Source organism: Ovis aries, chromosome 10 (assembly GCF_016772045.2).
Source record: "Ovis aries strain OAR_USU_Benz2616 breed Rambouillet chromosome 10, ARS-UI_Ramb_v3.0, whole genome shotgun sequence".
In the NCBI taxonomy this organism is placed as follows: domain Eukaryota; kingdom Metazoa; phylum Chordata; class Mammalia; order Artiodactyla; family Bovidae; genus Ovis; species Ovis aries.
In genome coordinates this window covers 24,931,411-24,949,289 of record NC_056063.1, presented here as the reverse complement: position 1 = coordinate 24,949,289, position 17,879 = coordinate 24,931,411, and the positions used below count along the sequence as shown (strand labels likewise).

At 40.2% G+C, this 17,879-nt stretch overlaps 1 protein-coding gene across 48 annotated transcripts in view; it reads right to left on the bottom strand.

Moving 5' to 3' along the window:
• The window catches only part of SUPT20H (SPT20 homolog, SAGA complex component), a 36,010-nt gene extending 25,683 nt beyond the window's left edge, over positions 1-10,327 (bottom strand). For 13 of the 48 annotated variants that reach the window (XM_060394396.1, XM_060394404.1, XM_060394412.1 and 10 more), the window contains exons 1-6: positions 10,214-10,327; positions 7,320-7,416; positions 4,059-4,094; positions 3,346-3,404; positions 2,827-2,893; positions 271-397 (exon numbers count right to left, since the gene is read on the bottom strand). In XM_060394396.1, the coding sequence (XP_060250379.1) occupies positions 271-397; positions 2,827-2,893; positions 3,346-3,404; positions 4,059-4,094; positions 7,320-7,322 (292 nt within the window). In that variant the 5' untranslated portion in view covers positions 7,323-7,416; positions 10,214-10,327. Of the gene's footprint in view, positions 1-270; positions 401-2,826; positions 2,894-3,345; positions 3,405-4,058; positions 4,095-7,319; positions 7,417-9,827; positions 9,877-9,959; positions 10,105-10,213 lie in introns of those variants that run through there. The other 35 variants (XM_015098097.4, XM_015098102.4, XM_015098106.4 and 32 more) reach the window with 5 other exon arrangements.
• Between the last annotated feature and the right edge of the window lie 7,552 nt (positions 10,328-17,879).

The following is a 17,879-nucleotide window of genomic DNA, read 5'->3' as shown; positions in this document are numbered from 1 at the left end:
TAAAATTACACCTTTTATGGTTTAATTTCAAAGACCTTTCTCAATCAGAATATTTCTCAAATTCAGCAAGGCTAATCACAGGAGAGTTAACTTCTCATATTGTAACAAAACATCATAAAGAAGAAAATTTGAAATCAAAGTTTTCTGTTGTCAAGGCATCACTGATGTAAAGGACAGATCATTCAGCAGGATGAGAAGCTCCTTCTAAAAGACAACACATGCTGCCCAACAGATGCAGTTTCGTGGCTGCTGCCCTCTGGAGGGTCTTACCTGATCCATTTTTTCCCCTGAGCATCAGAGAATATCCCTCATTTCCCGGGTATAGGTTGACCACTAAACATGACAATGTCTCTTGCATAACAAGCTTCTCTAATAAGTTCACATTTCTTCTTAATTTCTGCTTTAGAAAGAGGCAGAGCTCGTGAAAATAATCCAGCATAATTTCAAATAATGCAATCACTTAACGAAACGAGACCTGAGTTAGTTAATCTTTGATGCTTCTTCCACATCTATATAAAATTAATGTTGATCTATTACTGTTTTATGCAAATGAATATCACCAAGAAAAAGTGATCCATAAAATAAAACCACCTAAATACAAATATATGTACCTGAATACACAAGTAGCAAATATTAAAAATATTTAGAAAGGAAAACCATTAAATGTAAATTTCTTTTAAAGAGGCTATAATGTATAGTTAGTTTCTATTAAGTTTAAATGTACATAAACAATATGAGGCATTCTCTTTGGTTGTACTGTTACAGAGCACTTTTCTTAAACATTTTATGGCCTAAATTAGATCCAAATAAGCTCAACAGCTCTAATTAGCTTAAATGTTAAATTCAAAGATATCCAACTGGTTAAGAGGATGAAAGTGATTTAAGTAATTTTCTGTAAATTGAACAGCTTCCTAGAAACCACTTTGCTAAAAAAAAAAAACAAAACCAAAAAACAGAAAACTATCAGGAAACATATATACATCAAAATCCATTCTTTAGAAATTCATACAATTTAAAGTGAAACCCACTTATGAATATAATAATTTCTTTCATCAAATCTTATTTGTGAAAGGTATCAGTTAATAGAATATTTTTCATGACCTCAAAAAACAAGCCTGTTTAGAGTACCTTATTTTCAACATGTATATATAGTCATATGCAAAAAATTATGAATTCTTAATCTATAGTCAACATAGAAACAAAAAACTGTATTTTGAAAATAATAAATATATATTTAAAAAGCAAAGCAACTTTTAACCACTGTGATGGAAAGCTGGAAAATATCTTTATTCTTAAAGGACCACATAGCACTTTAGCCTGTGGGCCATAAGGTCTGCATTGCAACTATTCAACTATGCTACTATCTCAAAATCAGCCATTGACAAGACATAAAAAAAGGGGTGTTGCTGGATTCCAGTAAAAGTTCATTTACAAAAACATGCCGTGAGCCGGACCCGGCTGGTAGACAGTGGCTGTCAACAGCAATCTGGAATCTTTCATGTACCTCTCCTACCTTAGTTCTATGTATGCTCACTGTACAGACTGTGGTGATAACTGATGGGGGTATAATGTGAAAATTAGTAAAAGGAAACCTCAACTAAAACTGGAGTGGGGAAGGCCTGCAGAGGGAACTCTCCTGCTCCTCCACTCATCATCCATTACCCCACCAGGAAGAGAATTACCTTGCACTCCTCAATAGGAAATGCAACTATTTTCCTTCCCCAACTGGGGGAAGACTTTCTTCTTGCCCAGCAACAAGCTCTGTGAGTGGGAAAGGACTTCAGCCCAGCCAATGGAAAACACCTGTAGCTCAGCCAACAAAAAGCCAGCATCTCCTCAAGTTTTACTTTCCTCCAGTGAACTCAGGTTTTCCTTGCTGATGACTTTCTTTCCTTGTCCTGCCCTCCTTAACAATATACCTCTTCCATGTTGTGTAACTCCTCAGAGTATCTCTGTCTGATGAGATACTGTTCAATTCATGAGTCTTTTAATAAGGCCAATTCGATCTTCAAATGTACTCAGTTTTTTTAAAAACAATGCATGTCAAAACTTACAAAATGTGTTACATACTTCAAACATACACAAATTATTGTAGGTCAATTATTCCCCAATAAAATGTATGGAAAACATGCCATAAAACTTGTGGTTTCACAATCATGTTTTTCCTAAATATTTTAAAACAGATATTATTAGAATTCCACTAATTTTTTGCCTGAGGTATTTATTTTTAAATTAAAGACACACAACAGAAGCTCACTAGAGCCTTTAAGGCCCTTACAACCCAAGGGTCCAAAAAATATCAAGAAATCAATTTCTATATTTCTACTGCCCATATGTTCATGCTCAATAAAAATAAATTTAACTTGGCCATGAACTAATTTTTGTGACCAAATTCACCTTTTATTATCGTCTATCTAAATTTCCTACATGTCCTGCAATAGTTTTAACTTTCCAGTGCAAATTACCATGAGGAGATAGGTAACTTTTCTCCTGATCTTTGGTCCACAGATAACTTCTCAGGAAGAAAAAGAAGCAAAAGACAATATACATGGTGGTTTTGCTTCTTCTAACTTCCTAATGAGACAGTCTGCTACTCAGTAAACAGTTGAGTTTGCTTACCTCTCCTACCCAAGTAGGCTATCTGCCTGGTACCAGATTAGCCAGAGCTCTGGTTCAGCTACAGAACCAGGTAGTCTGGTTAGAAAGTAGTATATTTGTTCACTAACAAAAATACAAACCGCTACCTGCTTCAAATCTAATTCCTTCAAACTTCCCTTCTTCCACTTCATTTCAAAAGCCATAATAATATAAAAAAATTATACTTACCTTAACCTCAGGCTCTTTTTCACATTCTTCAATATATAAGTCATAAAGTTTTTGAAATATAGATTTTCTAAAATAAAATAAAGACAAAACACACAGAGTACTGTGAATACAATACTCATAAAATAAAGATTTTGAATTTTCCTGTCATTTCCCCCACAATTTCCCAAAAACTGGGTGGTGAAGAGAGGCTGGACGTGGCAGCTAACATCAATTTAGAAATTACTAATACCGTTGACCTCTGCACAACATGGAGGTTAATCCTCATGTAACTTATAGCTGGCCCTCTGTATCTGTGGTTCCTCTGCATCCACAGATTCAACCATTAAGTACAGAAGTGTTTACTGTAAACATCTGCAAATAAATGGACCTGCACAGTTCAAACCCACACTGTTTACAGGTCAACTGTATATGCAAAGTACCCAAGATACAACATTTCTAGCTCAGTGTCCAGTAAGAAACAAATGGAGGCTATCATCACATTTCAGCATATCTATGATACCATCAATTAAGTATTCATACCTTCCACTAGATAGGTATTTCCTTTTAGGAGGTCTCTGCCGGGCACTTTCAATGACATACTAAAAAAGAAAAGTTTAAGAAAACAGCTGGCCTTTTGCTTAGTGCATGAACAACTGCATTAAGTATATTTAAATCATGTGTAAGGCTAAAGACTATTCAGTCATTCGAGTCTTGCATGCATATTAAATCATACCTTTTAGGGAAACCTACTAAACTTCTAAATATATGTAATAAACAAGTGAAATTTAAACTGCAGTAAAATTTAGCTCAATATTTACTTGCATTTATAAGCAAAATCATACCATTTCACCACTGTGATTTCACAGTCAATAATATTTTCAATGTTTATAGTTGTTCAGAATATATATAGCATACCCAATTACAAAGACTCTATATATTTGAGTTACTTCCCCTTTAATTAAGCAAATAGAAAATTTGTTAAAACAGAAAACAGTTTCAGAAACTCTATGTCCTTGTTCAAATATTTAACTCACAATACTGTTCAGTTTTTATTTCACAGCATTACTATCTGAGCAGTCCAAGTAACAGATGATTCAAACATCATCTGGTATTCTTATATATATATTTACAGACAGTATACTCATCCTAATATTAATGTATGCCCTGGACAGTCACATACAAAAATCTCTTAAAACTGAGTTTTGTCAATTAAAGACAACACTATTTCAATATGTAACTTAGTCATGCCTCACCTCTGCACGATCCAAAGCTAGTTCTAAAGTTTGTTGCTGTAAAAAGTAAATGGTGTATTTTATATTAGTTATTTTCACACAAAAATAACTTAATATACATATAACATTTTCTAATTAAGTGTTTAAATGTATTTTATTGTTTAAAATAGGTCTAACATTTTCCTTTCTTTCCCTCCTCCACCCACCCCACTGCATGCTCAAGACATGCAGGAAAAAATATGGTCATCTCAGACACCTGATTCTGACCACAAATTAGTTAAGAAATGCTACAATGATTTTCTCTGGTCATGCTTGTACAGCTGATATAGGGCTGAAGGTTAGATATGGTAACTAACTATTACCATTTTATAAACTTCAGCATTTTAAGAGCATCATTTAGGAAAACATACTGGCCATCAGGTATGCAATTAAAGTGAAGCAAAAACTGACATCCCTTAAGCTGCTAGGAATCCTAAAAACTGAGGGGGCTATTATGTTGGTGCCTAATATCAACTTAGACATTCTTAACATTATGAACAGAAACTAGGCCAGTGCCTAGCAGAAACAGAATAAATGATGGTTACCCTTACCAATTTTTAATGAATTTAAAATGAATGTCCAACTGTTTGCGACCCCATGGACTGTAGCCTACCAGGCTCCTCCATCCATGGGATTTTCCAGAAAAGAATACTGGAGTGGGTTGTCATTTCCTTCTCCAGGGGAACTTCCCGACCCAGGGATCGAACCTGTGTCTCCCACATTGTAGGCAGACGCTTTTTTTTACCGTCTGAGCCACAAAGAAAGCCCTAATGAATTTAAGATACCATCAGTTACATGCCTGAATTAACTTGCCTGGTGGCTCAGATGGTAAAGTGTCTTGCTTACAATGCGGGAGACCTGGGTTCGATCCCTGGGTCGGGAAGATCCTCTGGAGAAGGAAATGGCAACCCACTCCAGTACTCCTGCCTGGAAAATCCCATGGACAAAGAAGCGTGGTGGACTACAATCCAGGGGGTTGCAAAGAGTCGGACACGACTGAGCAACTTCACTTCACTTTAGGGAAGAAGAGTATGCTGACAATAGTAAGTTTAAGATGTCACTGACTGTATCACAGATACATTATCAATTCAGTAATTAAAATGTAAAAGCAAAAAGCAGATGCACCTTAGAACTGATGAAAATACAGTATTATTATTACATGTGGTTTGAGATCTACTAGTAGATCCCCATCCTTCTTTGATTTCTTAGAGACCTGTCTTATAGGGCAAGAGAGATTAATAAGAAGGGTAAACTCTGTCTTCTTTATTTGTATAGTATCTTCTGTAATGATATCCAAAAATAAAAAATACTAGATTTAAAAAAATTTAAGCCAATATACCACCAATAATTTCTTTCTAGTTTTGTGGTTTGGGTATCACACAGAGATATACCATTTTTCACTCACAATGACAATCACTTTTAATTTCACTGAGAGGCAAAGACAATTTTCATTTTTTAGGAACCTATATTTTTCTGTTATTTTGGACTCTCCAACAATTCAATCTACCAAGTTTCATGGAGTAAAAACTCCTGCTGCTGCTGCTGCTAAGTGGCTTTAGTCGTGTCCGACTCTGTGTGACCCCACAGACGGCAGCCCACCAGGCTCCCCCGTCCCTGGGATTCTCCAGACAAGAACACTGGAGTGGGTTGCCATTTCCTTCTCCAATGCATGAAAGTAAAAAGTGAAAGGGAAGTCGCTCAGTTGTGTCCTACTCTTAGCGACCCCATGGACTGCAGCCTGCCAAGCTCCTCCGTCCATGGGATTTTCCAGGCAAGAGTACTGGAGTGGGGTGCCATTGCCTTCTCTGGTAAAAACTCCTAGTACCCATCAAAGTCCCAAGAGGGCAGGAGTAAGAATATATATTGCCAGGTTTCAGAAATCATGAAGGTTGAAGTGACCCTGTCATCCTAGTTGTAAGGATGGAGAATTAATGTTACAAAGATAGCCAGCCTTTTAGAAGAGCAATAGAACCTGTTACATTATCAAGCATGTAAATGGAATAGGTAAAAGAAAGTCTGAAATATGCCATACTTCAAAAGGTTGTTAAATTTATATATATCAAATTTAATTTATTTAAAAAATTTCATGGGCAGAATTCAGTGAAACTGTTCCCCAGGGACTCAAAATTAGATTCTTGAGCATAAACTATTTTCCAATATATACTCTTGACAAAAACACAAGGTTCTTTTATTTTGGCCATAAAACCTTATAGAGTAAGTTTATAACTTATCAAAAAATTATAAAACACAATCAAATGTATATTCCAAGACCATTTCAAACAGCCAATATTCTCAAATATTTAATCTTCTGATATCAAAACTATAAAGGTTCTAGTGAGCTATACATGCATATATAAATGCTAGTATCATTTATTCACTACTGCATTCAAATACTTAAGACAATATCAAAGCAAAATATAAGGCAAGAACCTCATTGTGATAGCTCCACTTTTCTCTAAAAAGGCAAGAGCACATAGGGAAGATCCCAACACAAGAAGACACATGTTTTCTGAAGTTTATTCAACATGGTGGCCAGTGCTCATTTATTCTCTGTCAAATGCTGTTTATAACATTAGAAAGTGATCTTTTTCTTCTGTTTTTAATTTTTTAATGTTTAAAGTTAAATGCCCAGCCCTACGTATGTTTAGTGACTGTAAGTGGTAAGCAGAAATGTGCCATTAGAAGGCTAATCCTAATGCTGCTTAAATGTTAATTGCAGTAAGAAGGTTATACCTCTCCTTAATTTTTTAAAAAAAATCTGTACTAACAAGAACTGCAAAATATGAGAAACCTGTATCCCCAAAACTATTTATACTTATACCCAAGGTTCTTGCCAGTGATTTGGACTATGGTAACGTAACTAGAGGACTTCCCTGGTGGCTCAGATTGTAAAGAATCTGCCTGCAATGCAGGAGATCAGGATTCGATCTGTGGGTTATTAAGATCCCCTGGAGAAGGGAATAACTACCCACTCCATTATTCTTGCCTGGAAAATGCTATGGAAGAAATTTTTTTTTTACTACTTCACAAAAATAAGGACAGATAGATTATCTGTGCAACCTGGATATGATTATAATACTGAATTGAGAGATGAGCTTCATATTTTAATATTCTGCATGCAACTGCTAAGTAATTTCCCAGTTAGAGTTACAAGGGTAGCTAACAAGAATATTTGTTTCATATTGATTTTTTTTGAGGGAAGAGAATTTTCTAAGAATATTAACATACTGATTTATAGCTCACCATTGTGATATAAAACAGGAGTCCAAAAAGGAGAAAATTTATGTGCGTTGATGAAGCTGGATGAAAACCATATCCTTAGAAATCAATCTTAAGAGTACTGAAAAACAAAAATGACAAAACCCCTAAATTAACATAAATCAACATATATGAGATTACTTAGTAATTAACAAGGAAAACTAAAGTATATATATTTGTATGACACTTTAACCAGTCACAAATTCACACACTGACAATCTATTCTCTCATTCTGAAAAATACAGTTTTAACTAGGTAGAGCAAAAAAAAGGTTGCAAGTTAAAATCATTACTCAATTTCTTAAAAATATTTAACATCCAGGAGAGAATGTTTGTTTAATTTCTCCTATCTTCACAGTCACTGCTCTGTTGCTCAGGATTTTAACAGCCTGCCCTTTAGCCTTCGTCACTGCACAGTTCATTTTACAAATCAAAACATTTCATCACATCTGCAGATCAAAGTCCTCTTTAACATTCTCCCAAATGCCCCAGGCTACACTGTCCAATGTAGCTCCAGTCCTTCCAGCTTGTCCCCTCCTCAAGCAAACAAGACACACTCTAGAAGAACCTCATTCCTCTAATACACAAGCTCTCATCCTGGCTGCACAAGAGTAACCCTGGAAACTTTTAACAAGTGGGATACCCATGCTCCTCCAGAAATTCTCATTAATTGGTCTGGATTAGGGCCCAGGGGTCAGCATTTTTGACTCTCCCTAAGCAATTCAAAAGTGCTGCCAATGTTTAAGTCTACTGCTAGATCTTCTCTGCCTCTTACAGAGATGTCTCTCACAGATGTTTGTTCTGAAAGTGACGCTAAATAAAGCTTATGTGTAATCTAATTCTTTACTTAACTCCTTGTAATCACCCCATGTGTCTATACACAACTGAGCACACCTTTAAGCAACAGAAAACAGTATTTTCCATGTAAAATTGTTTTGGTTTGTTTTCAGTGAACCCAAAGCTTAAGTTTTGCCGGTTCGGTCTTGAAAAAGTAGAAGGTAGAAGACAGGAAAAAATTCACAAACCCACCAAAAATGACAAGCACCATACAGGTTCCAGGAATATCATTTCACAAATGAATAAGACGTTAATCCTATTCTACAAAAGTTCATGCGAGATTTAACACGAACTTAAGGTGAAATTTTTCTGACCACTGAATCTAAAGATGAAGATACACTGCTGCTGCTGTGTCCGCTTCAGTCGTGTCCGACTCTGTGCGACCCCACAGACGGCAGCCCACCAGGCTCCCCCGTCCCTGGGATTCTCCAGACAAGAACACTGGAGTGGGTTGCCATTTCCTTCTCCAATGCATGAAAGTGAAAAGTGAAAGTAAAGTCCCTCAGTCGTGTCCGACTCTTAGCGACCCCGTGGACTGCAGCCTTCCAGGCTCCTATGTCCATGGGATTTTCCAGGCAAGAGTACTGGAATGGGGTGCCATCGCCTTCTCAGGAAGATACGCCACAGGCAAAATGTGATGACTTTAAAATCAGATCTCTTGTCACCAAACTGGGGGATGGAGGAGAGGTGGGCTTAGTGACTTTAAATATGTAAGTACTACAAAACCCCATCAGTTCAGTGCAGTCGCTCAGTCGTGTAAGACTCTGCGACCCCATGAATCGCAGTGTGCCAGGCCTCCCTGTCCATCACCAACTCCCAGAGTTCACTCAGACTCACGTCCATCGAGTCAGTGATGCCATCCAGCCATCTCATCCTTTGTCGTTCCCTTCTCCTCCTGCCCCCAATCCCTCCCAGCATCAGAGTCTTTTCCAATGAGTCAACTCTTCGCATGAGGTGGCCAAAGTACTGGAGTTTCAGCTTTAGCATAATTTCTTCCAAAGAAATGCCAGGGCTGATCTCCTTGCAGTCCAAGGGACTCACAAAACCCCATAACCACTTACAAATCCAAACATTCTGACCGTAATACAGAATCTACTAAAACTGTGAGAATACCACTGTAATTATCATCGTAGCCATTTTACAGAATAAGGCTCTCAGAACTAGTGATTTTCTCAGCATCACACAACTAGACCGGAATTCAGACTCTTTTTAATCCTGAGATTTTTACTATTAAATCTTAACAACCTTCAGACCACTCAACCCAGCACTCGTTTTTGAATTCTTAAAAGCATTTAAAATAAGGACTTGATTCTGCTCAGACTAATACTTTGTCTTAATTTTGATCTATTTCTACATCATGGTTCTCAACCATTTTTCACTGTATACTCAATCTAACTCGGAAAACCGCGCTAATCACTTTCTGCCCCGAGTCCTATCAGAGACTGTTTACAATACGCGCTGCCCCTCCCCGGTGATGGTTATCGGAGATGGCTTCCAGCGGCGGCCATTCGCCAAGTTTATTTCTGAACTCCCAGGACCCACGGCGGGGATCGGTCATCAATCCAATTCTAAATACCGCCATAAATCCCACTGACTTCCCTGATGGACGTTGAGTCTCCTGCATCTGCTCGAGCTTTGTTAACAACTTAGACTTTACCTGAAAAACGCCCCAACTCCACAGCCCAGCTGACAGCCTTATTCAATATGGACACCAAAAACCCCCCCCCCCCCCCCGCCACCCTCCCCACAAAAAGCGCTACGCTAAATTCTAGCGAATTTCCGGAAATACCTGTAACTGCAAACCAAATGTCAACACTAAGATAAAAGACGCGAGAGGAGAAGAAGGCGACCGCCCAGGAGGCTGCAGGCTCGGCCCGGCCCGCCGCGTCTCCAAGAACACCGTCCACCTCGCGCGGGCGCCGGGCCCCGGAAGCGGCGAAAAGCCACTCGGGAAGCCGTTCGTTCCCCTCTGACCCCGCCCCTAGTCTCGCGCGCGTACCCAACCCGTCGCGGGCGTGCCCCTGCCCTCCGGCCGCGGCCCACCTGTGCAGGCGGCCGACTCTCAAATGGCGCCCTCCGCTCGGCCCGAGCGCGACGCGCCGACCTCGGCCCACGCTAGCTGCTGCGCGCTATCCCCGCACGCCCCGCCCCCGTTCTGGCCCGCGCGGCTCGGCAGCCCCGCCGACCGCCTGTTCCGGCGCGCACACTTCCGACTGGCGCGCTGGGCGGTGCAGGCGGCCGGCCGCGGGCGGAAGTGGTGGAGGTGGGGAGGCTGGGCCGCGGCCAGCGGGCCCGACGCTGGGATGCTCCCGCCTGGGTCCGCCCCCGCGAGCCCCATAGTGACTCGAGCCCGGTGACCAGGCTAGGTCCACGGGCGTCTTCGCCGACCCGGCGTCCAGGTCCGTAAAAGGCGATGTAGCCTGTGACTATTTGTGAGGTGGGAAGCCCGGTTGAAATACTACAGTGAAAGAAGCTTGTAACGAACTTTCCTTGTTGCTCAGTCCATCCTAGGGAACCACACCATTGCTGCCTATACTGGTGCCGGCCTTGCAGTCTATGATGGTGTACCAGTCAAGTGCCAAAGAATGTAATGTTAAAAAACAAAGCACAGCACTGAAGAGTTCTAAAACTTCAGAAGCGGAATAATCAGCGCATATTGCAGTGTCTGATTGTAATTCTGCACTTTTGAACAACTTCAGCTGTTGGGTTATAAACTTAAAAAATTATTATTGAAGTGAAACTCAAAAAACGTAAAATGAAACATATTTAAATACACAATTCGGTGTATGTAGTATAATCGCAATGCTGTGAAACCACTAACAATGTCTAGTTGCAAACCATTTTCTTCACTCCTAATAAGAATTGCGTTCTATTCTTCTCGCTCCTGGCAGGAACAACTACTTTCAGACTCTAAAGAAAGAAAGTGAAGTTGTTCAGTCGTGCCAGACTCTTTGAGGCTCCGTGGACTGAAGCCCAGACTCTAAGGGTTTAACCTAATCCGAGTATTTCACGTAAATGGATTTATATGATCATTTTGTGCTGTCTGCTTTCACATAAAGGTGATTTCCAGGTTCATCCACCTTATATCAGCAAATATTAGTATTTCATTATTTTTTATAGTTAATACTCCATCTTATTTGCATGTATATACCACAATTTACCCATCCATCCAGCGATGGACGTTTGGGTTCTTTACACCTTTGAGCTATTGTGAATAGTGCTGCTATGAATATGTGTGTGGACGTATTTGTTTTAACCCTGGTTTCAACGCTTTGGGGTATATACTGTTGAAGAAAATCAGAATCTGACAGTAATTCAATCAGCGAATAAAAACGAAACAGTTCAGTTCAGTTCACTCGTTCAGTCGTGTCTGGCTCTTTGCGACCCCATGAATCGCAGCATGCCAGACCTCCCTGTCCATCACCACCTCTGGGACTTCACTCAGACTCATGTCCATCGAGTTAGTGATACCATCCAGCCATCTCATCCTCTGCCGTCCCCTTCTTCTCCTGCCCCCAATCCCTCCCAGCATCAGAGTCTTTTCCAATGACTCAACTGTTCGCATGAGGTGGCCAAAGTACTGGAGATCATTCCCTCCAAAGAAATGCCAGGGCTGATCTCCTTCAGAATGGACTGGTTGGATCTCCTTGCAGTCCAAGGGACTCTCAAGAGTCTTTTCCAACACCACAGTTCAAAAGCATCACTTCTTCGGCGCTCAGCCTTCTTCACAGTCCAACTCTCACATCCATACGTGAGCACAGGAAAAACCATAGCCTTGACTAGATGGACCTTTGTTGGCAAAGTAATGTCTCTGCTTTTGAATATGCTATCTAGTTTGGTCATAACTTTCCTTCCAAGGAGTAAGCGTCTTTTAATTTCATGGCTACAATCACCATCTGCAGTGATTTTGGAGCCCCAAAATATAAAGTCTGACACTGTTTCCCCATCTATTTGCCGTGAAGTGATGGGACCAGATGCCATGATCTTTGTTTTCTGAATGTTGAGCTTTAAGCCAACTTTTTCACTCTCCTCTTTCACTTTCATCAATAGGCTTTTTAGTTCCTTTTCACTTTCTGCCATAAGGGTGGTGTCATCTGCATATCTGAGGTTATTGATACTTCTCCCAGCAATCTTGATTCCAGCTTGTGTTTCTTCTAGCCCAGTGTTTCTCATGATGTACTCTGCATAGAAGTTAAATAAACAGGGTGACAATATACAGCCTTGACGTACTCCTTTTCGTATTTGAAACCAGTCTGTTGTTCCATGTCCAGTTCTAACTGTTGCTTCCTGACCTGTATATAGGTTTCTCAAGAGGCAGGTCAGGTGGTCTAGTATTCCCATCTCTTTCAGAATGTTCCACAGTTTATTGTGATCCACACAGTCAAAGGCTTTGGCATAGTCAATAAAGCAGAAATAGATGTTTTTCTGGAACTCTCTTGCTTTTTCCATGATCCAGCGAATGTTCACAATCTGATCTCTGGTTCCTCTGCCTTCTCTAAATCTAGCTTGAACATCTGGAAGTTCACGGTTCACATATTGCTGAAGCCTGGCTTGGAGAATTTTGAGTATCACTTTGCTAGCGTGTGAGATGAGTGCAATTGTGCGGTAGTTTGAGCATTCTTTGGCATTGCCTTTCTTTGGGATTGGAATGAAAACTGACCTTTTCCAGTCCTGTGGCCACTGCTGAGTTTTCCCAAATTTGCTGGCATATTGAGTGCAGCACTTTCATAGCATCATCTTTCAGGATTTGAAAGAGCTCAACTGGAATTCCATCACCTCCACTAGTTTTGTAGTGATGCTTCCTAAGGCCCACTTGACTTCACATTCCAGGATGTCTGGCTCTAGATGAGTGATCACACGATCGTGATTATCTTGGTCGTGAAGATCTTTTTTGTACAGTTCTTCTGTGTATTCTTGCCATCTCTTCTTAAATATCTTCTGCTTCTGTTAGGCCCATACCATTTCAAAACAAAACAAAGCAGATTTTATTTAGGAATTATTGCAATAGAGAAAAGAGACCTTAGTATAGAACTGGAGTCAGTTAAACAAATACATCATAAACAAGTGAGACCCTATAGCCAGCGGGTGGAAATTTCCTGAAATGAAACACCATATATAAGGGCTAAATTCTGGCCAAACAATTTTAACAGGTTTCTTAATTGAAGGCAGAGCAGGTTAATGTAATATTGAAGGTAGGGGATGAAGAATTTGATGAGATATTGAGGATGATAAGATATCCCAGTAGGGGTTCTCTCTAAACTGACATGACTGGATTCTTATGACAACTAGTTGATGCAGGCCCCACAAGACCAGTACTAAAATAGAGGCTGAGAGGGCTTAGAGGACCCCGACTAAAGTCAAGGAAACACTCCTTGTCAATATCCAGGAATGGAACTGCTGGGTCATGTGGTAATTCCATGCTTAAATATTTGCAGAATCAATAAACTGTTTTCCACAGTGGAGGAGATGTTTTATATATTGATGGCAATGTATGACAGTTTCAATTTCTTCACATCCTCACTAACAGTTTTGTCTTGTTTTGTTTTTGATAGCCATCCTTGGGTCTTCCCAGGTGGCTCAGTGTTAAAGACTCTGCCTGCCAATGCAGGAGATGCAGGAGACTTGGGTTGTTGGATCCCTGGGTCAGGAAGGTCCCTGGAGGAGGAAATGGCAACCAACTCCAGTATTGCCTGGAATTTCCATGGACAGAAGAGCCTGACCGGCTGTAGTCTATGCAGTTGCAAAGAGTTGGACACCACTGAGCACACATGCATAACCAACCAGCCTAGTGGGTATGAAATTGTGGTCTCATTGTGGTCTTGAATGGTTTGCCTTGGAAATGAACAGAGAGCATTCTGTCGTTTTTGAGATTGCATCCGAGTACTGCACTTTGGACTCTTTCATTGACTGTGATGGCTACTCCATTTCTTCTAAGGGATTCTTGCCCACAGTGATAGATATAATGGTCATCTGAGTTAAATTCACCCATTCCAGTCGATTTTAGTTCGCTGACTCCTAAAATGCTGATGTTCACTCTTGCCATCTCCTGTTTGACCACTTCCAATTTGCCTTGATTCATGGACCTAACATTCCAGGTTCCTATTCAATATTGCTCTTCATAGCATTGGACTTTACCTCCATCACCAGTCACATCCACAACTGGCTGGTGTTTTTGCTTTGGCTTCATCTCTTCATTTTTTCTGGAGTTATTTCTCCACTGATCTCCAGTAGCATATTGGGCACCTATCCTGGGGAGTTCATCTTTCAGTGTCCTATCTTTTTACCTTTTCATACTGTTCATGGGGTTCTCAAGGCAAGAATACTGAATGGAATCTTCCTGATGGGAGAGACTGATTGAGGGGGAAACTGAGTCTTGTTCTGATGGGTGGGGCCATGTTCAGTAAATCTTTAATCCAGTTTTCTGTTGATGGGCAGGGCTGTGTTCCCTCCTTGTTACTTGACCTCAGGCCAAACTATGGTGGAGGCAATGAAGATAATGGCAACCTCCTTCAAAATGTCCCATGTACACATGCTACACTCAGTGCCCCCAACCCTGCAGCAGGCAGCGCCGACCCACGCCTCCGCTGGAGACTCCTGGACCCTCATGGGCAAGTTTGGGTCAGTCTCGTGTGGGGTCACTGCTCCTGGGTCCTGGTGTGCACGAGGTTCAGTTCATGATCTGAGCCACAGTCAACTCCCAGTCTTGTTTTTGCTGACTGTATAGAGCTTCTCCATCTTTGGCTGCAAAGAATACAATCAATCTGATTTTGGTATTGACCATCTGGTGATGCCCATGTGTAGAGTCTTCTCTTGTGTTTCTGGAAGAGGGTGTTTGCTATGACCAGTGCGTTCTCTTGGCAAAACTCTATTGGCCTTTGCCCTGCTTCATTCTGTACTCCAAGGCCAAATTTGCCTGTTACTCCAGGTATCTCTTGATTTCCTACTTTTGCAATCTTTTTGGGGTGTTAGTTCTAGAAGTTCTTGTAAGTCTTCATAGAACTGTTTAACTTCAGCTTCTTCAGCATTACTGGTCAGGGCATAGATTCAGAAGGTTTTGATTATCACACCAGATAATCACAATGGTGGGATCACTCACCTAGAACCAGACATACTTGAATGCAAAGTCAAGTGGGCCTTAGGAAGCATCACTACGAACAAAGCTAGTAGAGGTGATGGAATTCTAGTTGAGCTCTTTCAAATCCTAAAAGATGATGCTGTGAAAGTGCTGCCATTATGCCAGCAAATTTGGAAAACTCAGCAGTGGCCACAGGACTGGAAAAGGTCAGTTTTCATTCCAATCCCAAAGAAAGGCAATGCCAAAGAATGCTCAAACTACCGCACAATTGCATTCATCTCACACGCTAGCAAAGTGATACTCAAAATTCTCCAAGCCAGCCTTCAGCAGTATGTGAACCATGAACTTCCAGATGTTCAAGCTGGATTTAGAAAAGGTGGAGGAACAAGAGATCAAATTGCCATCAATTTTTTAATGTTGAATCATTGAAAAGCAAGAGAGTTCCAGAAAGACATCAACTTCTGCTTTATTGACTATGTCAAAGCGTTTGTGTGGATCACAAGAAACTGGAAAATTCTGAAAGAGATGAGAATACCAGATTACCTGACCTGTCTCCTGAGAAACTTGTATGCAGGTCAAGAAGCAACAGTTAGTACTGGACATGGAACAATAGACTGGTTCCAAATAGGAAAGGAGTACATCAAGGCTGTATATGGTCACTGTGCTTATTTAACTTCCATGCAGAGCACATCAGGAGAAAGGCTGGGCTGGATGAAGCACAAGCTGGAATCAAGATTGCCTGGAGAAATGTCAATAACCTCAAATATGCAGACAACACCACCCTTATGGCAGAAAGCAAAGAACTAAAGAGACTCTTGATGAAAGTGAAAGAGGAGAGTGAAAAAGTTGGCTTAAAACTCAGCATTCAGAAAACAAAGATCATGGCATCTGGTCCCATCACTTCATGGCAAATAGATAGGGAAACAATGGAAAGTGTGACAGACTTTATTTTTTGGAGTTCCAAAATCACTGCAGATGGTGACTGCAGCCATGAAATTAAAAGACACTTGCTCCTTGGAAGAAAAGTTATGACCAACCTAGACAGCATATTAAAAAGCAGAGAGATTACTTTGTCAACAAAGGTCCATCTAGTCAAAGCTATCATTTGTCCAGTAGTCATGTATGAATGTGAGAGTTGGACTATAAAGAAAGCTGAATGTGGAAGAATTGATGCTTTTGAACTGTGGTATTGGAGAAGACTCTTGAGGCTCCCTTGGACTGCAAGGAGATCCAACCAGTCCATCCTAAAGGAAATCAGTCCTGAATATTTATTGGAAGGACTGATGCTGAAGCTGAAACTCTAATACTTTGGCCACCTGATGCAAAGAACTGACTCATTGGAAAAGGCCCTGATGCTGGGAAAGATTGAAGGTGGGAGGAGAAGGGGATGACAGAGTATGAGATGGTGGATGGCATCACTGACTCGGTGGACATGAATTTGAGTAAACTCTGGGAGTTGGTGATGGACAGGGAGGCCTGGTGTGCTGCAGTCCATGGGGTCACAAAGAGTTGGACACGACTGAGAGACTGAATTGAACTGAACTATGGTCTTGATTTGCAGTTCTCTGATGGCCAGTAATATTGATTGAGAGTCTTTTCATGTTCTAATTGGCCATTTGTCTATATTCTTTGCAGAAATGTCTATTCAAGTCATTTGCCCATGATTAAACTGGGTTGTTTGTCTTTTTGTTGTCTAAATTATGAGTTCCTTATATATTCTAGATACTAGACCCTTATCAGATATATGATTTACAAGTATTTTCTCTAGTTCTGTAGACTGTCTTTTTACTTTTCTGATTTTTTTTTGATATACAAACAAATTTTTGATGAAGTCTAATTTATGTGTTGTTTTTTTTTTCTGTTGTGAATTGTGATTTTGGTGTCATTTTTAAGAATCTATTACCAAATCCAAGGTCATAAGGATTGTTGAAAACCATGTCTGTATTTTGTTTTCACAAAGCAGAAAGTGAGTTTATCCCAAGGATTTCAACGTGCAAGCCAAGAAACTCCAGGCTATGAGAGTTCACAGACTAAATGGTGTATATAGGGTATATGCAGAAGTAATTTGACTTTTTCAGCTGATCTTTATTTGGATCAGGGTAGTTTTGTCAGGGGAACAAGGAAGTCTAAAGATAGCATGAACAGACTTGGTCTTTGAGAATGACTGGCATGCTCTGCTGATTTCTGAGAAGGGTGTAAATTCTTACAAATTACATTAGATAATGTTTTGTTTTTCTTTAATGCACCTTTGTTGTCCTCCATTTTGTCCCCAGTATAAGTGACATCACTTCAGTTTCAGTTCTACAGGATTTACCCCTATTTTTTTCCAAGAGTTTTATAGTTTTAGCTCTTATATTAAGTTATTAATCCATTTTGAGTTTATTTCTGTATCTGTTCTGTGGTAGGCATTCTATTTCATTCTTTTGCATGTTGTCCCTGAACCATTTGTTGAAGAGAATGTTCTTATCCTCAATAAATGAACTTGACATCCTTGTCAAAAATCAGTTTGCCATAGATGTATGTGTTTGTTTCTGGACTGTTAATTCTACTCTATCATTCTATATGTCTGTCCTATGCCAGTACCACACTGTGGCTTTGTACCAAGTTTTGAAATTGGGAAGTGTAAGTGCTCCA